Here is a 20065-nt window from a genome sequence, read left to right as displayed (position 1 = left end):
CAAAGATCAAGTTCATGATGTATTGATGCAATCAAAATATATGGATCAATCGATATATAATTATGTATACAACAAGCCAACAAGTGAATCTTTTACTCTCAGATACCATTTGGTTGATATAATTTGGAATGTGCCTTTCGAGCCAAAGGAACTGGACGAAACTTGACCCTCTTGGGATTTGGTTGTTCCTTATGCAAGAACTCAGCTTCATATGCTCTTCTTTTCAAAACTCTTGCGTCATCAGTTGCCTTTGAAAGATCCAAATCAGAATTCTGAATTTTCTCTGAGTCAGTAGAGAACTCTTGCATCATGTCTTTAAATGATATAAGGTGCACCCCACATTTTTTAATCACTCCAAGCGGGCTAAAAGATTCTTCTTCTGTGTTTTCGATTGAGAATTCGAACAGGGCTTCATTGTACGCTCCCATGGACATGCATGTTCTGCTGAATAAGAGGAGGTGATCTGATCGAAAATACATGTTTGTGAAAGCTTTTGGATCAGGATACCACATCTCATCCATAACTATCAGCTCACAAGCATCAACATCTTTTAAAATACAAAAGCAGTGTATCTTCAGATTGTTCATCGGGTACTGTCCATCAACTCCAATCATGATGCAGGCAGAAAATCCCAAAATGTCAGACGATTTACTATGAGGTAAGTGTATATTCAGCGACGAACCCATGACTTGGTGATTGAAGCAAGTTGGTACATCACTACCAGGAAAGTAAGAGTGTTCTGGTTTTGCTGACTCTAGCCTCATGTTACGATGAATGAGAATCCGTGCTGCTTGATCCAATTTGTAACAGTTGCTGGCTACAAGCTTGCGCAGACAATATTGGTTGAAGCTTCCTGAGATACTCACTAGGGATGTGCAGCTATGGATGTAGATATACAAGAGACCTCGTGGAAGCTCATCGGGCAATGCTTGAAGTCTCTGGCAATTGTTTAAATTCAGTCTGTTCAACTTGGTGAGCCGTTTGATGCTTGCAGGGATGAATTCAAAATTGTTCCCACTCAAATCTAGTTCTAGTAGATTCCATAAGTTACCGATACTGTTAGGGATCTCTGTCATGTTCATGTTGCTTAGGCTCAGAACTCTCAAGTCATCAAACCTTGATAAGGGTGGACAAAGAGAATGCAACAAACCTTCTGGAGTATAGAAACTATTCCCAATCGCTAAAACTTGAAGACGAGAAAGTCGTGCAATGGACCATGGTGCCCGCCTTATAGCTGTTCTACTGGCTTGAAGCACCTCAAGAGCTACTAAATTCCCAATGCTTTCAGGTAGTTCTTTAACGCTAGTCCTATCCAAATCAAACCACCTCAAGCAGCTCATTGTCTGACAAATTTCTGGTGGAAAACTCTCGAGTAAAGAACATCCAGAAAGCTTGAGCTTTTCAAGTGATCTTAGCTCAGAAATGCTTAACGGAAGTGATTTCAGTCTTTTGTTTTCTGAAATATCCAAGGACCTAAGCTGAGAGAGATTGTAGATCCTTGCAGGAACTTCTTCAATTGATGTCTCAGATATACGCAGAACTTCTATATTCGTGGCAACGCGACGGAACTCGTTGACATTAAGGCAACCAGAAACTTCAAGAGTTTCAAGAGATGTTAGACTCTGTAATGTGTCTGGGAGGTTCTCAAGATGTTTGCAACCATCCAAATTCATGGATTTAAGTGAGACCAAGTTCCTTACAGAGCTTGGAAGAACCCTGAGTCTCTGGCAGTCTGACATATCCAGTTCAACGAGATAAGAGAGATGGCTGATTGATGATGGTAGTTCCTCTATCTTTGTACTGCTCAGATAGAGTCTTCTAGTATTCCAAGAAAGTTCTGGAAATTGCACTAGACTTAAGCATCCACTCATTCCCACTGTTTCAAGCGACTTCAAAGTTATCCCAACCGGAATGTTCTTGAGTTGGATGCAATTAGTCAAGTAGATACAAGAAAGTCTCTTAAGATTCTTGATAGATGGAGTAACCTCAACCAAGTTTTGGCAACAGGAAAGGTTTAGTTCCTCCAGATTTGTGGCTTTTGAGAGATCTGGAATCTCGACAAGGTATTTACTGCGAGAAAGATCCATCTTCTTCAAGTTCCTAAGAGGCTGAAAATTTTTACATCAAATGTTTCAGTATCTAGTCCAATAGTAAATAACTAAAAGAAGAATTATCTGCAGTTTATATAGAGGAATTACCTGGATCCCATCCCAAAGTTTTTCAAGCTTGCTATTACTCATACAAAGTTCAACAAGAAACTCAGGACAAAATCTTGAAGGCATAGTCTTTAAAGGGTATCCATCCCAACGTAGATAACGAAGCTTGCGTGGGAGATAACTCAGGCCATTACGTAGATGCACTCTAGTCTCTCCATCAAATGAAAGATCATAGAAGTTGAGTAGCTTGAGATTAGACAATCCCTCGAAAGCTCGATCACTAGCAAATACCTCAGGAATTTCAGAGACGTTCAGAGAGATTCCTTCAACAAGTTGTGTCCCCTAAAAGAAATTGAAAAGTCAAAATCAATTACATGAAAATTCCGAAAAGATAGAATGAGAAGAGAAGCACATGCAGTTTAACTTACAGCAGAAATTTCTGACAGCAACTCACAGATGTCTTCAGGGTTGACAGCAACTCACAGATGTCTTCACAGATGTCTTACAGCAACTCACAAATTCCATAAAAGTAACCGTTGGGCTGGGTTGTTAGCTGCTTGTTGACGAACAAGCTCTCTACCCATCTGCTCAAGTAAATCATGCATCTTTATGCATCCATTTGATACAATTATCAAAGACTTCTCTGTAAGAATCGTGATTCCGATATCAGCAGCATAGCCACAAATATCAAGAAGTTTTGTGACATAATCAACATGCTTCATGTTATAGAAACATGATATATAGAGAAAAATAGCCTTCTCTTGCTCATCTAATCCATCGAAGCTAACTCTCAGAACTTCCATGATATCACTTTGAGGGTAAGTTTTAAGCCTAGCAAGAGTGCTTTGCCATTCTCTACGGCTTCTTCGACAGAGGAAGCAGCCTAAAACTCTTAGAGCCAGTGGAAGACCAGAAGCATAGTTAATAGCTTGAACTGATAACTCCTGAAACCCATGTGGAATTATAATCTCAATTCTGAAAGCATAGTAACAAAAGAGCTGGAGAGCTTCTTTTTTGGGTAAACACTTCACTTTATACACCAAATCTATGCCATGAGAAACTAGCAAATGTCTATCCCGTGTTGTCACGATGATTCTGCTTCCCGGACCAAACCAATCAATCTCTTTCACCAGTTCATTCAGTTGCTCAAATCTATCTACATCGTCGAGCACAATCAAAACCCTTTTGTGCCTTAACCTTTCCTTTATAATGCTGCAACAAGAAATCGAGCTCCATGCTTCTGTATCCTTTTCTCGAAACATTCTGCATAAAAACTCCCCTTGTAAACGCTTGACTCCATATCTGTTACTGACTTCCTTCACATTCTCCATGAAGCAATGAGCTTGAAATCGACATGAGAGTTGATTGTATAAGTATTTAGCAATCGTGGTCTTCCCAACTCCACCCATTCCCCAAATCCCCACCATCCGAACATCTTCTTCGTCCTCCATAGACATCATAGACTGCAGAAAGTCCATATGGGAACTCATTCCAATTAACTCTTCTGAGTCATCATATAAACTTGAAACCAACTTATCAGAGATGTCTTTAACAATCTTCTTAATCATCTTCGACTCATCCCTCCTACCATACAAAGTTCATCACTTTAACAACTTTAAATACACACCAATAAGACTTATCTTAGAAACTTACCAATTCCGAGAATCTTCACCAGAAATAGAAGCCAATTTCGTCAAAGCTTCTTTCCATTTCCTCACTTTCTCTTTATCACTGTGACTCTCAACATCTTCACCAAAACCTCCCTTCTGTCTTCTCACATCCGAAGGATCAACCTCATAGAAAATGGGTAAAACTGTCTGATTAATCGTTTCTTCACATTCCATGATCTTCAAGACCTCATCTAAGCACCAACTTTAAGCTGCGTAGTTCCTGGAGATAACGACGATGGCAAATCTGGAGCCTTTGATAGCATCTACAAGCTCTGGGGAGATGGATTTGCCTCTCTGTAGATCCAAATCGTCCCTGAAAGCGTTGATCCCCATCCGATCAAGCTCGCACAGGAGATGACTCACAAATGTTTTACGCACATCTTCTCCTCTAAAACTCACGAAAACGTCTGTTTTCCAAACTGCTGAAGAAGAAGAAGAAGAAGAAGGAAGAGAAGCCATGGATTCTCTCTGAGCTCTACCACAAAAATTCCATCATCTTACAAGATAAAGCCGACACCTTTTGCCTTCCTTACTATTTTAGCATAAACAGATAGCTCTACTATCACCATCCAGTTATTCTCCAAAACGGAAACCATGAAAATGATCCTCAGAACTCAGAAGTCAAAGGTTCACAACTACGCGTGGTAGAGTCAGAGTCAAATTGAAAAAAATCAAACCTTTTGTCCGCTTTTGCCATATAGCCGCGTCAATGGTTTAACGGTGAATATCAAATCAGTGAGCTTTGAAGATTTCCAACTTCAAAATCAAAACTTTTCCAAAAAAAAATTTCTTAGTATCTTCAAAATCTTAGAGACATTTGACAGAACTGGGTTCAAAGGAGTAAAATATAAATATACAATGTGATTAGAGTTTGAATTTGTGGGTGAAGTTGATCACTCAAGGAGGTGGTGAATCCAGTCCTTTACAATAACTGGTGAACCATACCAAGGTCTGGTTTCATCGTCTGAACCAACAGGTGAATGGTAAACACCGTCGAAGGTAACATTCAATGCACCTTCAAGATGAGCTGAAACCTCAGGAACCACTCCATCACCCCACACATCAGCTGTTCCACATACTTGCTTGTATCCTTGCCCTACAAAACGAGCACGAAAACTAGTCCCTGAAGAATCCGATAGATCGCTCTTCTTGTTGCTTGCTATAGCAAGTTCTGAAATCGCTTCTCCACTGTCAATCCCAACAGTCACATCAGAATCAACATCTGCATCTGCATTGTCCACCAAAGGAGCTCCACGAATGTATCTACAATATGAAGTAAAAGAATTCAGATTCCAAGTTTTAGACATAGGGTTCACACATATGTGCTTTTTGGAAGCATTTACCTCCCGGCAATACAGACATATCTCAGCTCAGGAGTGTAAACAGCTTTTGCACAGTGATCTTGGACATAGTAGAGAAGACCTCTTGTTTGGTCAATAACCCCTGGTTGCCCTCTCGGTGGTGGTCTAAACAGGATGCAAAAACCACATGGTTAAAACATCGAAGCAATATCTCTTGAAAGGTTTAAAATAGTAATCTGCATGTTTGTTACCTACAAGTGAGGCGTACCAAGTGTCAACAACAAGGAGATATCAGACTTCCCGTATTCTTCCATGTAAACTCGAGCAAGCCAGCCTCCAGCTGAGTGTCCAATCAAAGACAATCCTTGTCCTTGACCTATAAGTGACGCAATACTAAAGTGTTTTATGGTCACCGCAATTCACAACTGAAACTAGCAGCTAAGTCTGATCCAAGAACACAAAGCAGCAATCTTTAGCAATATCAAATTTGACATTTACCTTGAGCTAACTCATTGGCTTTGCGTACTGCATCATCAATTCTATTCAAGTACCTGATCATTGATCCATAAACAAGAGTCATCATTTGAAACCAGTCACAAAAACACTCCAAACACAAAACAAGTGATATGTTCATGGAGAAGAAATCAATACCAATCAAGAACAGGACGAGGGCGGAGCGTGCCGCGCCAGTAGGATGGATCAACCAAACCGGATGCATTTCTAAACCAATCAAGCCTTGATACAGCTGCAACCACCGCACGAACACCGTACTCACCCAATGTTACCTCCAGCTTCTTGTAGTCTCCTGAATTGTTCCCTAAACCCTAAAAACCAATTCCACAAAGGAACCATTTATTGAGACATGAAACGCACCATGGAAGAGTCGTATAAACACTGAAACCAAGTTTTGGGCTTTAAATACAGAAGGAGGAGTTATTTACCGGGAGAATGACGGCGGGACGGTGTTTGACTTCACCGGCGGAAGAGGAGGAGGAGGTTGACATGGAGGCGGAGAAGTTTGGCCTCAGCCTGAGTGATGGAAGAATCGTCGAGGCCATCGTATTGGGTTTAGTGGCTCTGAGAGCTCTCAAGCGGAGAAAGCTGAGAGAGTTTTAAAATCCACATGTTCTTGTATATTTTGATGTATTTACAGGAAAACCCCATTTATTTCACCTCTTAGCACATTAAGTACAAAACTCTTAATTTTATAGATTGAGAAACACAGCTTTCTCCTCTTCCGAATAGTCAATGTCTACGATATGTCGATATACCTTTAACGTTACAAACTAGCAAATATGTTGTAGCAGTAAAATATAATAACCCTGACATAGAACTACATGTAGAATAGAACCTACCTCAAGTAGAAATCATATATAAATGATGATAATAAGAAACCTTATTGGCATGCCCTCGGTATCGTACTCACTCTTTAACAAGTAACCATAAAGTGGCACAATCAAAGAAACAAGGAAAAGCCACGTAAAAGCAATTAGTTAAGTCATTCAGATGTGAAGGCCCAAGCTAATCACCAGATACACAACAGAAGGGCAATATGCCCAGAGAGGAGCCGTAATAGACCACTAACAACACCAACGTTTGTGTAAAAAGTTCACATCTACAGGTAGGAGATGCAAAACAAATTAGATCATGTTGTAAAACAGAATTGGCTGGCAAGACAAATCTCTTCTCACTTTGACTGAGTTATCTGCTGATGCCTCATCTGGAAAAAATACTACAACGAGATTATGGAACTGCCATGTGCATATCTAATGATCGAATGAAGCCTTCTTGTGTTCTCCCCACAACCATAGCATGTCAGCTTGGAGTTCCAGGTTGGCTACCTAACAGTGACAGATAGCCACATAAACTCAGAACATATAAAACACTAATGGATATAGAGGCACCCAGCTCTTTAAGAACCACAACAAGATACTAACTGCGCCACACCAGAACTTAGGGACTAGACCAAGACATTGTTGGGGGGCATCAAGGGTTTTCAAACATTTTTTTTAAAAAATCAACCCTCTTAGCTTATTCATGTTCCTCTTAAATTGCCGGAAAAACAAAGTCACAAAGTAGCCAGAAGGAAAAAGACAGACAGGGGAAGGTCAAGTTTTTGGTTTAGACACCTTGTGATCCAGAGTTATGGAGGCATTACCTGATGATCGTATATATAATAACTGCAACTTCATTTCCAAAATTCGTTTGGCAGATGAGGACCTTCATTACAGATTAAATAACAAGAATGAAGCTTACACTGCAAAGCGTATAAAGATGCTAATCAACTAGACAAAATTCGACAGTTAAGGCATAAATTTTAGCAGGATGAGTTAAACCTATGGATACATTTCGTTAAATAGCTACATACTGTGATTCTACCCCCAACGGAATTGCAAATTAAAACATTAAAATAAAGTACAAAGTACGAACCTTTAGGCTTCAGATGAAGAAAACCTTACTGATAACGATTAGATTTTAGCATGGCACACTGCACGAAAGTGATAAAATTATGACAGAAGAGACCAAGAAGACATTTCTTTGTGTAATTTTTAACATTGATTTAACCTGTAAAACAAAAACAAGACCTCTCACACACCGGTTTTGTTCATCCCAATGTCGACTGAGTCTAGAATTTTGAGAATGGAGATGCCAATGCATCAATACTTCTACATGCTGTCATGGGCCTCTTGATTGCTGCCGATTCATCTGGAAGTTGAGAAACTTCCCAAGTAAGCAGTAAGACACAACACAATATCCCATACATCTTCTCATTCCAAGAAAGATGACAAAACTATAATTCCATTTGTTCCCAAACCGCTAAGTTAAGATGACAAACGTACTCGGGATCGATCTAATTGGCTGTGGACTTTTGCTTTTCCCTTTCCGCTCTCATCCGGAAATGTGTTGCCAATAAGTAACCATCGACGGTGAACCTCTTGTCTGAGCACACAAGGACTCGAAGTACAAAATCTGTATAATAATAACTGAATAAATGCCAAATACATTGGAATTTTTCATCGTATTTTTTCATTATATAATTTTTTATATATATTTTGAAAAAAATTATACGTTGGTAAAATTATATATTTTTAAAAATTCTTTTTTATCAAAAAATTGCATTTGCTTACTATAATTGATATTTGTTTCTGAGTAATATTTATATATCAACAAACTTTTACGATGATTATTACTCTTTACAATAATTTTTCATAAAATATCTTGTAATAATACATGCATACAAATTTATAAGGTTGTCTCGATTTATTATAATTTTTCATTTAATAATTTTTAACTTAGAGTTGAGTATTTTTACCATAATTTTTTATTATAAGTTTCCATTTTAATGGTTGTGTTTTTAAAACTCACAGTTATATATGTTTATTATTTATGTAGTTTTAATCCTACTTCTTATTTTAATAAATTTTAATTTTATTATTTAGTATACATTTTCAAACTATTTTATTATTTTTAAATGAATTTATAATATATAGTTTTAAATTTTAAATTTAACTTTTTTTTTTGAAAATATTTCTCCGGTGACATCACGAGAATCTGAATCCTAGTATATAAAATAGAAGATAATAAAAAATATAATATATGCGGATAAAATGATGTTTTTTATATTCAATTCATCATTTGTGGATCAACAGAAAAATTGTAGAAAAAAAAAAGCAAAATGTACTAAGAATATCTCTCTTTATCTCGCTAATCTCTCTTTATCCCTAATCTCTCTAGCGTGAGAGTGACTTCCTTTTTCATTACTTCATCATTGTTATATCCGTCATCTCCCTAATCTCTCCTTTTATCTCCATAATCTTTCTTGTTGATCTCTTATCCTTCAACACATTGATTAATCTCTTATCCTTCAAGACATTGATTAAAATCATCCAAAGCATATGTTGTATCATCTAAGACCTCAAACATACAACCCAAATGAGAAGAGCATCATCGATTTCATTTTTGTTGTTGGTCGTGAAGATGATTATCCTTTCTTCCTCACCAAATCCTATCAATACAATTTAATGTTCCTGCAAAAAATAAGCCCTAATTCTTTTTGTTTATTTTTTTATTTTTTTTTTAAGAATACTAAGATTAGGAAGAAAATCAAAGACTTAAACTCCATTAATGTGAAGATTGTATATGTGAAGTAAAATAAAGGCTTCCAACAATTAAAATAAAAATTAAAAAACATAAACAAAACTGTCAAAATATAAATCACTTCCTAAATAAATAAATAAAAATAAAATTAGCATGCACTTATCGCTTGGTTTATGCATGTTATGCTCAATCACACTTAAGTTTAAGCTTATAATTTAATAATAAAGAAAAACATATTCAAACTAAACCAAAAACATTCATTGACATATGATAACAACGTCATGCACATGAATGAATAAATAAAATATAAGATTAGAGTAAAGGAAAACAACAAAATATAGCCAAACTAATATGAAAAAAATGTACAAAAAATCAACATGATGTAGAATATAACAATACAATAAATAGAAAACCATAACAAAAAATTAATAATAGCAAACTTGCTCGGCGTCTAAGTCGGTTTAATTGTTTATGGGCTTGGGCCTTAACTTAAAATCCTTCCACATGTCCTTTTACATTTTGATCTATTTACAGAAACACCCTATATATTTTATTTCTTATCACATCAAGTACAAAACTCTTAAAAGTTTTATAGATTGAGAACACAGACCCTCAGGCAAAGAGAACACTGAAAAGAAAACATTTTTATGGTCGAAGGAATCCAATAATCGAATCCTGCTTTTATCCTCCAATACAAAAAAAAATGGCTACTCTATATCAAGCTTGCTCTTCGTCTTCAAGTACACCATTGCTTTTGGCGAAAAGGGTGTTTTCTCTAGCTTCATCGCCGCATAGCTTCACGAGCGGATACAAAATCCCTCGCCATTGTAGCAGCTTCGGAGCATTTAACTCTGCGTCTACCTCAGTTTGTGTCGATTTAAAAGAACTGAGAAGCAATGAATTGGTGGACTTGGAGTATGCAGAGCTAAACCTCATGTATAAGATATCTGAAGTCAGTATGCTCCTTTCTTTCCTATGTATTTGTTGGTTTCTGGGCATTGCTCGAATTTCCGAATCCGATAAATGTTATTCAGTCTCTGTTGTTCCAAGTTGAGAGAGCTTTTCATCTTCATTAGACTCTAGTCTTTTACTAAGGAGCTGGTTTGTCACTATCTCTAATTAGTGGATAGGATTGAGTTATCATTTGTTTTTTCTCTCTTGTGTTTGTTTTCAGGAAGTGGGGCATGTAAGAATCAGACAGCATGTTAATCCTCTCAGTGCCTCTTTCTCTGTAAGTTGATAATGTTGCAACGTTTGTGACAGGTTTTTAACCCTTGATATGTGAGAAAGCATATATGATTTACAAATGGTCTTTCTTTCTGATAGAAACCAGCTCCAGTTCCTGTTTGGGATGAAGTTTATAAGGATCCATCTCTTCCTCTGATGGTGGATATTGGAAGTGGTAACTTGTGAGCTTGCTTAGAACTTGTGGGACTTATGTTTATCTCTCAACTCAACTCTGTTTATAGTTCCTAAAGTTGATTTATGCTTCTTCTTCCACCAATCGTGTTCTCTTAATTGATGAGTTACATTACAGACTAGTTCTTTTGGGAGCTTTTGGTTGCATAATTGGCATCTTTCCGTGGAATCTGAATACGATTTTGGGCATTCAAATAGCTCTCTTTTTAATTCTCTTCCTTTGTCTTGCACCTCTTTCATACTTGAAATGTGTTTTGACTTTAAAAACCAAAACGTTCTTATTTGATTTCCGTTCTTGCCTCTCTGCCTTAGAATTGGTTTTCGGATTTGGATTCAACTACTAATCCTGTGTTTACTTCCTTATATTTTAGGTAGTGGCAGATTTCTCCTATGGCTAGCTAATAAGAATGCTGGATCGACAAATTTCTTAGGATTGGAGATACGTCAGAAAGTAGGCATCAAGCTTCTCTGACAGTTTCAAACTCACTTGACTATTCATCTGCTTTAGCTAGTTGTAGTTTCGGTTACATTGGCCTAAACAAGTTCAATTTCTTTACAGCTGGTCAAACGCGCCAACTTTTGGGTGGATGAGCTCGGACTTTCAAATGTGTAAGTTATTGCATTCCAAAACCTTAGGAAGATCTTTAGAATACTTCTCTGTGTTATACTGACTTTCTTTGATGGATTCTTTTGGATGGGTTTCAGACACTTCATATTTGCAAACGCCATGGTTTCCTTTGAACAACTGATAACGAGTTATCCTGGACCGTTGGAGATTGTCTCAATCTTGGTAAGTGATAAAGCATCTGAGTAAGAGAATGTTTCCAAGGATCTGTGTTGACTTAATAGTAATGATCCAACTTGTTTGTTTTGGGGGCGTGTTAAAAATGCAGTGTCCAGATCCTCATTTCAAGAAACGTCATCAAAAGAGACGTGTTGTCCAAAAGCCTTTGGTTAATTCCATTCTTCAAAACCTAAAACCCGGCGGAAAGGTAAAAAAACTTTCTTTACCCTCTTCTAATGCTTACCAACATTATTTACTGGTTGTTTCAAGTTGTGTACTTACTTTTGTTGTGTGTGTTTTGGCTGTCAACAGATATTTGTGCAATCAGATGTGCTGGATGTGGCTCAAGACATGAGAGATCAGTTCGACGAGGAATCAAGTGTTCTTCAACACATGGACGACACAGTGGCCACAGAGGAGGATGGTTGGTTAATGGGAAACCCGATGGGTATACGAACGGAACGAGAGATCCACGCAGAATTCGAAGGTGCAAGAATCTACAGACGACTTTACCAGAAACGTCAGCTTACATCATGATTCAGTTTATTTTTCCAAACAACCAAATTTGGTCGTCGTTTGAGTTCTTAGTCAATGCTAACGGAATCGTTTAAAACCAAACCGTACCAGGACTTTCTTAGTTGATTAAAACAAGACATGTGACTTGTATTAAATGATAAAGATCTGTGGATTAGGTCATTAGGTGTGTCTTAATTTGACTGGAATCAGATCCTTATCCGTAATATTTTTCATTATCTATAGAACTTATTCGTATGAATTTTTAAAAATATATCTAATTGGTTGAGAAAAAACAATAAAAAAGGACCAATGTTGAAAAAATAGAGAGAAAAATCTTAAGTATATTAAAATAAAGAAAATAAAAGGAAACGCGTGGCGTGGAAACTACGGCTCGATCAGCAGCGTCTCAGGCGTTTCCTCTGCTTCGACAAAACGCGCAAGTACATATATATATATATATATATGTGAAGACGACGTTGTGATCTTTGGAATTACGAAATCGAATCAAGTCTCGTTCTTTCTTTCTGGGCAATTGCTTGAAGGCCGTCGCAGTATCGAATTCGCCAGATTCAGAGAAATTAACAAACCCTTAAGCTTGGTACGAACACACATCTTTAATCTTTTGTTTAGATTTATAATATCTGGAGTTTTGTGTATTGAATAGCGACAGTTTAATCTTGTGATATGGGAATATTTCAGTTCTGTCTATGTTTGAGCTTACTGAATCTGAGATTTTTATAACCCTAGAAATCAGTGCTATAAACCCTAGAATGTTCAAAGAAAAAATTGATCCTTTTTGTTCGTTTAGAGAAGGAATTGTATGTGTGGACAAGAGAGAAATCAGATTTGAATGTTGGTGAAGTTTCTCAATTCTTAGTCAGAAGCATCTTTTGTGAATGGATTGTTTCGATCTGTAGATTAAAAAGATGACTCTTTATATGTCTCTTGATGCCTTTTCTCTTGAGGTTTGAGTGTTCTTTTTATTAGCATTAGCCTTTAATTTGGAGTAGACACCAACACTCAGGTTGCCCCTTAGTATTAATGATCCTCACACAGAGTTATCTGTTTTCTTTCATAATCTAATATGTCAATGGGTTTTCTTCTTTACAGTTTGGTTACCCTTTACTCTGAAAAATCAAAGTGTGAAAAAAAGATGGGAGATGATCATCAGAATAATCACAATGACAAAGGACTCTTCCACCACTTAGCAGGATTTGCAGGCGGACATTACCCACCTCATCATGGTCACGGTTATGGTCATCATGGTCACGGTTATGGAGCTCCTTATTCATACCCGCCTCCTCCTCCTCCTTATGGCTGTCCACCAGTTGCTTATCCTCCACACGGTGGTTACCCTCCTGCTGGTTATCCTCCTCACGGTTATCCATCTCACGGTTATCCCCATTCGTCTCACTCTGGTAATTTCAGTCTCAACTTTTACATTCTTCCTCATACAAATTTCTTTACATGTTGGTGTCATTTAGGTTTTTGATTGTCGTTCTGCGTTTGCTTATATGTTTAGTGTTATTTCGTTTTCGTCAAATGATCCTATAACCTTTAGCATCTTCAAAACAAACTTTATTTGTGTTTGAAAACAATAGAGACCTTTGATGACTTGATGTTTGATGAGGAAACCAAATTAATGTTACAGGACATCACCACGGAGGTCTAGGAGCTATTATAGCTGGTGGAGTGGCTGCAGCAGCTGGTGCTCACCATATGTCTCACCATGGACACTATGGTCACCACCACGGTCACGGCTATGGCTACGGGTATCATGGTCACGGTAAGTTCAAACACGGCAAGTTCAAGCACGGAAAATTCGGAAAACGCTGGAAACATGGCATGTTTGGGAAGCACAAGGGCAAATTCTTCAAGAAATGGAAGTGATCTCTTTCCAAAAGATTGATCCAAACTTCAAAGACATTATCATTACATAGCAATAAATATATTAACAAGTCTGTAAAATTACATATGTAGTAGTTATACCGAGCCTAGGTAGAGGTTAGAAAGTTGTGATTTTTCTTTCATTCTGGGTTTTGGTTTTATGAAGCTTTTTATTTTTGTTTTTACATTGGCATGTATAAAGGTTTCTCCTTTTCGTACATAGTTGGAAACTGAGATCCACTTGTTTGAAAACGATCGAGTCTTTAATATTGATGTTGAATCTTCAATAAGCTTCTTGCCCTTTTTTTTGGACTTGGAAGTGTATTATATGACTGTTATTGGAGGGGTGATTTCTAAATCTATTTGGAATTGTAAATTTTAAAAATCAAAATACATGGATTTTGAAATAACATGTTTTATCTTTGGATTTGAATCATACTATTTTACACTTTCAAATCCACTCAAATCCATTTAAAACATAATATGGAGTTTGACATCCAAAAACAAATCATTAAGGCTCCAACTGGTGACCAGTTTTTAGAAAAAAAATGGACAGGAATGTGTTGTTCCTCTTTGTTCCTCATTTTTGTTACCATTTACAAGTAACATATCTTCCAAATTCTGAAACATGGACCCCACACTATTCTTATACGTTCTTTTTTTTTAGGAATCACAGAATAAATTTGTTCCTCTTCAATTTGTTAGTAGAACAAACAGGAAAACAAATTAATTATTATTTTTTAAAAAAATAATTCATGCATAATTTAATAAATTGTAAAAAAAATTGATGATAACATTCAAAGGAAGACCTCACGATAAAAGAAGGTACATGATAACGTTAAACTCTTCTAAACTTATATCTTTTGATTCAACTAGTTCCACAACTTATATTTTAAACAATTTGTACATATCCAATATCAAATTCAAACTCATCTTGATCTATCTCATAATTATCTCATGAACTGTTTAATAATTTAAGTCTTATAAAATACAACTATAAATAGTCTTCAGCACAAAAAGCCATCGTATAGAAAAAAAAACCCTACGATCGAGAGACGTAAAGGTGAAAAAAATAATCATACAATATTTTTTAGCATGACTTCTTTTGTTTTTTTTTTCTGTTTTGCTTACATTCTTGTGTTTGGTTTTATTAATTTATGTATTTGATTTTGATCTTTAGAAAAAACTTGGATTATGGCAAGTTCCCAAGAGACTAGTGGATCATCACGGCGTGGAGGTCTTTCAAGAAACAAAGGCAAATCAACCACTGCATCAGGGATCGATACCGAAGAAAAGGTATATATGTTTTGCATATAATTATTTATTAAATTTCAATGCATATAGGATGAATGTATTTAAACGAAACATGATTACTGAGTATGTATATATTATAGTATGTGTGGAAGGAAAGACATTGTCAAATTATGCTTGAACTCGTTATTACGGAGCTAAAATCAAATGACCACTCGAGTAAAATGCCGAATGTTGCTGGTAGAAAAAGAGTTGAAAACAAATTATTTGAGTTGACCGGAGAGAAGCTTGTTTGGGATAGTGAGATAAAGAGCAAAATCGAGTACTTGCATAAGCTTTGGCAAATTAATAGGCAACTGATGGAACGCACGGGTGTTGTTGTTGATCCGTCCACTGGACAAATAATTATGTCAACATCTTGGTGGAATGATCGAGTTGCTATAAGTCTCTTTGTTATCATTTATAATATTTTTATATGAATAGAAAATTTTATTCTAATATGTTTTGAATCATTGACAGGACTTTGGAAATAAAGATAAATTTGTTCGGGTTTTGAAGAACAAGTCTTTGCCCTTCAAAGATTTGTTGGACCAGATATATGGTCAACATGATGTCGATCAAGATGAACGTTACTCTCCGTTTACTTGTGGGGCACATCTCCAGGAGACACAATCTGCTTTGGCAAACACGGATGATGTAGTAATACCAGAAACACAAGAGGATGCATCAAAATCAAAAAATTGATGAAGATGATGAAGTGGATGATGAACCAGCAGCTGAAGAAACGAGATTAAATTGCTGAGCAAATATGATATGTGAAAATACGTGGTTCCCAACGTCTATAGTTGATTATTTTTTATAATTATCATATTAGTATCACGGGTTACTAAAAGTTCCAGCAATTCATGTTTATGTTCGTGTATCATGTTCGTACGTGGGTTTGATGCTTGTTTTTGATTCAATTTTTTTATTTTTATTTTTTTGCTTGTTCTGTTTTTTTTGTTACCATTTACCATACCATTTGTTCTGTTTTTCCTCTGCACCTATTCCTCTTCGTTCCTTTTTTTTAAATAATTTTTTTCTTATTTGTTCTCTTTTATTCTTCTTCCTTCTCATTCTTTTTATTCCTCGATGGGTTACCAGTAGGAGCCTTAATGAATAACATGAGATTTTAATAAGTATTTGTAAATCATATAACCAATAACATGTAATTTTGATAAGTTTTTTAAAAGCAATGATTGAATAACACATGATTTTTGTTTGAATTAAAATGATAGAACTAATAACCTCCTCTAAGACTTATTTAGTGAATACTTATCCACTTTTGTTTATTGGGTTTCTTGGTTTGATTTAAGGAATATACGAACGAAAAAAAAAAGAAAAAAAAATAACTTGGATTATATATGTAAAGAGAGTATTAGATGCTTTTTAAGTTTTAAGTTTGTTGCCAACCTAGGAAATTTACAAAGTGGAAAGACAAAAATGCCAAAAGAGTTAGAAAAGTTTGCAAAAGACAACATTATCTCTCCAACCTGTCACTAGCTAGTCTTTTTATTTTTAATTTTATCTACTAAATTTATATATCCTCAGTTATTTATCAATGGTTGATCTGTATATATGCAATGTGATATTTGATGATCCTCTAATTAATTATATGATAATTGGATGTATACGACTAATAAAAATAAAATAAGGATTAGGCGGGCACACAAAATTTGATTTGAACTGAGTTTGTGTTTGTTTAGTCTCTAGACTGGTATATATTAGTTGACTGAGGTCTTAATATATACACATTTTTTTCACTCATATGACCACAAACAGTTTGAATATATAATTTGATGATAACAACAACATGTCTCAACGTTTAGTGATGCTCTGATTTGAGATTTTAGGAATAACATGTGTTATAAAAATATCAAAAGTAGAACATGACAAAAGATTGGTTTAACCATAATTTTGACCTTGTTCATTTATCCGAACTTTCATGGATGCTTGACAAAATATATAAATGACAAATTCTTGATTATTAAGAATTTTGGATCTGTAGTGAATAAATAAAAACAAACTACTTTAACAAATCCGGGAGATAAGAGTAGATGAATAAAAACTATTGTATTGATAAAACATAGCTATGAACTCTTTACGACTTTATACAATTCCAAAGTCGTTCAAGAACGGTCAGTAAAAATAAGTATTCAAGACGACCAAACGGTATTAGATAGAGAAGTCGCTAATTGATTGTCATAATCAAGTGTCCAAATATTCTGAAATGGTAAGAGGATGGATGCAATCAAACTCTCAAAAGCAAAGAAAAGAAAGTAACATTTGATGCATTATTTTATGCATGTAAAAAGAGTATCATGAAAAGAAAGTATTATGAAAAGAATGGTTTATAGATAAAGAAGAGAAGAAAAAAAAGAAAGGAAAGATAATTGACAATTTCGTAGACAAAATAAAACTTAATATTCATGGTTTTCACGTGTTTATCATCCTATTAATCGAACTCGAAATTGATTTTGCATGATGCATTTTTTTTTTTTTTTGTTTAACCGCTCTTAGATCTTAACTATGCAAAACCTCGGCAACGCTAGCGTACCGCATTCTATTAAAGGTTTCAACAAACACGAACTACGCAATCTATACTAATGTAAACTCCGTAATGTGTGTTCTCTCAAACTTATGCTTCTTTGGTGCAATTACTCTTCAGCAATGACCACTACTCCTCTTTTATAATATCCACAAAATAACCAAAAAATATCTCTTTGAGAATGTTACATGACTAGGGAAAAAGACATTTATCAAAATTCTAAAGCATTTTTCTATTTTTTGCTTAATTAGAGGATTCTTTGTACTATTTTATTTTTTTTCTAGTCCACAAATCTCTACATTTTTTTATTCCTCTTTTTCTGTTTGGTTGTATCCAAGATTTCCATTTTGCTTAAACGTTCCTTTTTTCTTGAAACCCCCAATTCTTTTGACACAAAACAGTTTAAAACATCATTAATCCAGAGAATCTAGACATGACCATATATATATTATATAGTTCTGATTCAAAAGAGAAAGAGGGCAAAAGAAGTTCTGAGATTGATGAAGTAAATGACAGTAAGAGAGGCACATGTCGAAGATGTCAGCCTCCTCGAAAACCCATCTCTATCCCTTTCCTCCTTTGCGGCTCTTTTTTGTTTTTTTATAATCCAAATTCTTTGATTTTTATTTCAATCATCTTATTTAGTGAAACTTGGATGTGTTATAATTTGATACTAATCAACTTAAATTAATATGAACACGAGATATTAGTATAAACAAACTTAGCGATTCTATCTACATTTATAGTAGGTATATGTGTTAAAGATAATAGTATGGTTTATAGTAAACGTAGTGCAAAATATTATTATCCATTTTACAATTTTTGTGGTGCATGTAAAACATTTCACTATAAATCTGGTTTGCGATTCTAAAATGATTAAAAATAAATTTACAAGTTTCGATGACCACGTCTAGTAGACTACTAGTGCATTATTTCATCAAATATTCAAATACATGTAATTTTTAAAAAAAGGTTGCATTCTTGAAAAATCTAATAAAATAAAATGGACAGTTGGGATATGAAGTCAGGCTTATGTGTCTGAAAGTGATTAGATTTTTTCTTTGTTTCTTACTTATTTTTGTATGTAAATATTGAATGGAAAAAGAAAAGGAGAAACATGGCTACAGCTGTATTCACGTACCCATCCATCCATCCATCATCTACTTATATTCTTAAATTTTTTTTTTGTTTATTCCATATTCTTATAAATATTAGATAAACTCCTAAGCATTGCGTTTTGGTATTAAGCTGTTTCAATTGTTATTTGACTTTGTAGTTTTGCATTATTAGTAGTATCTCTTTTTTTCCCTCACCAAACACTACTAACCTACCTCCTAGTTCAATAATTCGACTGCGTTGAAGTTATTGTTGATACCATAAGTGATACCCATTTATTTAATACTAGATCATTATAGTTCATCAACATGCTTTGAGGATGGGACTAATATTTTTTAAAGTAAAAAAAAAAGGGTATAAAATACTGAATCATGTTGAACATAGACAAGAGATCTCATTTTCATATACAGAGAATTTAAATATCTATTTTATTTAAAAACTTCAAAATAATATTTATGAAATTTTGTTTACATTTATAAACCTATCTCACAAGAATTCTGTTTTAAAAATCTAAAAATATCTATATAACATAAGAACCAAAAACTAATATATGATGTGATAGAATTTGAGTGGACAGTTGTTTTAAAGCATTAATTTCCATAGCATGTTTGTTAGTACACATTTAAGAAACCATATCAGTTTTAAATAGAGAAAATAAACTTTACACTTGTTTTTCTTAATAAATCATAACTACTATCATATTTTTTTTATATTAAACTTAATTAGTACCAAATAAAATTATTTAATAATATAAACTAAAATTTGATGTATGAAGTCATCAGATCTAATTTTTTTCTCCATAGCATGTAAAAGTATAAAGAAATTTGTTATACTTAAACCATTTTTTTTTACTCGATAAAATTATATTACTCTATATATGAGTTCATTATACAAAATTATCGAGTTTAAACGACAGGCTGATTTTGCAGAAAATGGTCAAAATGAAACACATTATATATTTTGTTTCGAACCAATGGAAAAAGTATATACAGTATATACATATTTGATATTTGTTTGTACGTTGACGTTAAAACTTAAAAAGGATAAAAAGAGGAGATAAATTGTAATATAAGGAGCAAAAATAGAAACCCCTTTATTTGTGTTTATATTCTCCCCGTCAATTTCGTTGCGAAGAATATGTCCATTTTTTTTCTTCGGGTGTTAGAATATTTTTTTAATTACACAGCAAACACGAGAAGAGAGAGGGATAGAAGAGAGAAAAGGAAGAAGAAGAAAAATTTCTCTCTTTGAAAGCCAAAAAAAAAAAAAAAAAAAAAAAA

The 20065-nt window shown here is 34.8% G+C and overlaps 5 protein-coding genes across 5 annotated transcripts; 2 read left to right on the top strand and 3 right to left on the bottom strand.

Annotated features, from left to right (window-relative positions):
* Positions 27–4535, bottom strand: LOC104735813 (disease resistance protein RPP5-like). The gene is made up of 4 exons (XM_010455668.2): positions 3810–4535; positions 2585–3740; positions 2199–2498; positions 27–2108 (listed from the first exon to the last, which is right to left on the bottom strand). Exons 3-4 carry the CDS (start codon positions 2280–2282, stop codon positions 99–101), a joined length of 2094 nt encoding a protein of 697 aa, XP_010453970.2. The 5' UTR covers positions 2283–2498; positions 2585–3740; positions 3810–4535; the 3' UTR covers positions 27–98.
* On the bottom strand, positions 2669–4000 carry LOC109124916 (disease resistance protein TAO1-like). Its single transcript, XM_019234509.1, has 2 exons — positions 3810–4000; positions 2669–3740 (listed from the first exon to the last, which is right to left on the bottom strand). Exons 1-2 carry the CDS (start codon positions 3998–4000, stop codon positions 2669–2671), a joined length of 1263 nt encoding a protein of 420 aa, XP_019090054.1.
* On the bottom strand, positions 4584–6235 carry LOC104735811. The gene is made up of 6 exons (XM_010455666.2): positions 6069–6235; positions 5779–5951; positions 5626–5678; positions 5383–5503; positions 5170–5292; positions 4584–5089 (listed from the first exon to the last, which is right to left on the bottom strand). Exons 1-6 carry the CDS (start codon positions 6183–6185, stop codon positions 4720–4722), a joined length of 957 nt encoding a protein of 318 aa, XP_010453968.1. The 5' UTR covers positions 6186–6235; the 3' UTR covers positions 4584–4719.
* Positions 9759–12193, top strand: LOC104735810 (tRNA (guanine-N(7)-)-methyltransferase-like). The gene is made up of 8 exons (XM_010455665.2): positions 9759–10177; positions 10400–10456; positions 10552–10627; positions 11016–11095; positions 11204–11253; positions 11350–11434; positions 11538–11636; positions 11741–12193. Exons 1-8 carry the CDS (start codon positions 9929–9931, stop codon positions 11963–11965), a joined length of 921 nt encoding a protein of 306 aa, XP_010453967.1. The 5' UTR covers positions 9759–9928; the 3' UTR covers positions 11966–12193.
* Positions 12314–14143, top strand: LOC104735809 (glycine-rich protein A3). The gene is made up of 3 exons (XM_010455664.1): positions 12314–12542; positions 13055–13362; positions 13596–14143. The coding sequence occupies exons 2-3, from the start codon at positions 13098–13100 to the stop codon at positions 13832–13834; spliced, it is 504 nt and encodes a 167-aa protein (XP_010453966.1). The 5' UTR covers positions 12314–12542; positions 13055–13097; the 3' UTR covers positions 13835–14143.

The sequence above is a fragment of the Camelina sativa genome, chromosome 13 (genome assembly GCF_000633955.1).
Source record: "Camelina sativa cultivar DH55 chromosome 13, Cs, whole genome shotgun sequence".
Lineage (NCBI taxonomy): Eukaryota > Viridiplantae > Streptophyta > Magnoliopsida > Brassicales > Brassicaceae > Camelina > Camelina sativa.
This window is presented reverse-complemented; position numbering and strand designations above follow the sequence as displayed.

What these genes read in the sequence shown, in the direction of transcription:
- LOC104735811 (XM_010455666.2), bottom strand. Translation starts at nt 6,185, where the DNA reads ATGGCCTCGACGATTCTTCCATCACTCAGGCTGAGGCCAAACTTCTCC. An exon ending in AGCCAATGAGTTAGCTCAAG is followed by an intron (nt 5,504 to 5,625) that starts GTAAATGTCAAA and finishes CGTCACTTATAG; the next exon opens with GTCAAGGACAAGGATTGTCT. An exon ending in TATGTCTGTATTGCCGGGAG is followed by an intron (nt 5,090 to 5,169) that starts GTAAATGCTTCC and finishes TTCATATTGTAG; the next exon opens with ATACATTCGTGGAGCTCCTT.
- LOC104735810 (XM_010455665.2), top strand. Translation starts at nt 9,929, where the DNA reads ATGGCTACTCTATATCAAGCTTGCTCTTCGTCTTCAAGTACACCATTG. An exon ending in TCATGTATAAGATATCTGAA is followed by an intron (nt 10,178 to 10,399) that starts GTCAGTATGCTC and finishes GTTTGTTTTCAG; the next exon opens with GAAGTGGGGCATGTAAGAAT. An exon ending in TGGAGATTGTCTCAATCTTG is followed by an intron (nt 11,435 to 11,537) that starts GTAAGTGATAAA and finishes TTAAAAATGCAG; the next exon opens with TGTCCAGATCCTCATTTCAA.
- LOC104735809 (XM_010455664.1), top strand. Translation starts at nt 13,098, where the DNA reads ATGGGAGATGATCATCAGAATAATCACAATGACAAAGGACTCTTCCAC. An exon ending in TCCCCATTCGTCTCACTCTG is followed by an intron (nt 13,363 to 13,595) that starts GTAATTTCAGTC and finishes TTAATGTTACAG; the next exon opens with GACATCACCACGGAGGTCTA.
- LOC104735813 (XM_010455668.2), bottom strand. Translation starts at nt 2,282, where the DNA reads ATGCCTTCAAGATTTTGTCCTGAGTTTCTTGTTGAACTTTGTATGAGT. An exon ending in AACTTTGGGATGGGATCCAG is followed by an intron (nt 2,109 to 2,198) that starts GTAATTCCTCTA and finishes AAAAATTTTCAG; the next exon opens with CCTCTTAGGAACTTGAAGAA.
- LOC109124916 (XM_019234509.1), bottom strand. Translation starts at nt 4,000, where the DNA reads ATGGAATGTGAAGAAACGATTAATCAGACAGTTTTACCCATTTTCTAT. An exon ending in GGTGAAGATTCTCGGAATTG is followed by an intron (nt 3,741 to 3,809) that starts GTAAGTTTCTAA and finishes TTTGTATGGTAG; the next exon opens with GAGGGATGAGTCGAAGATGA.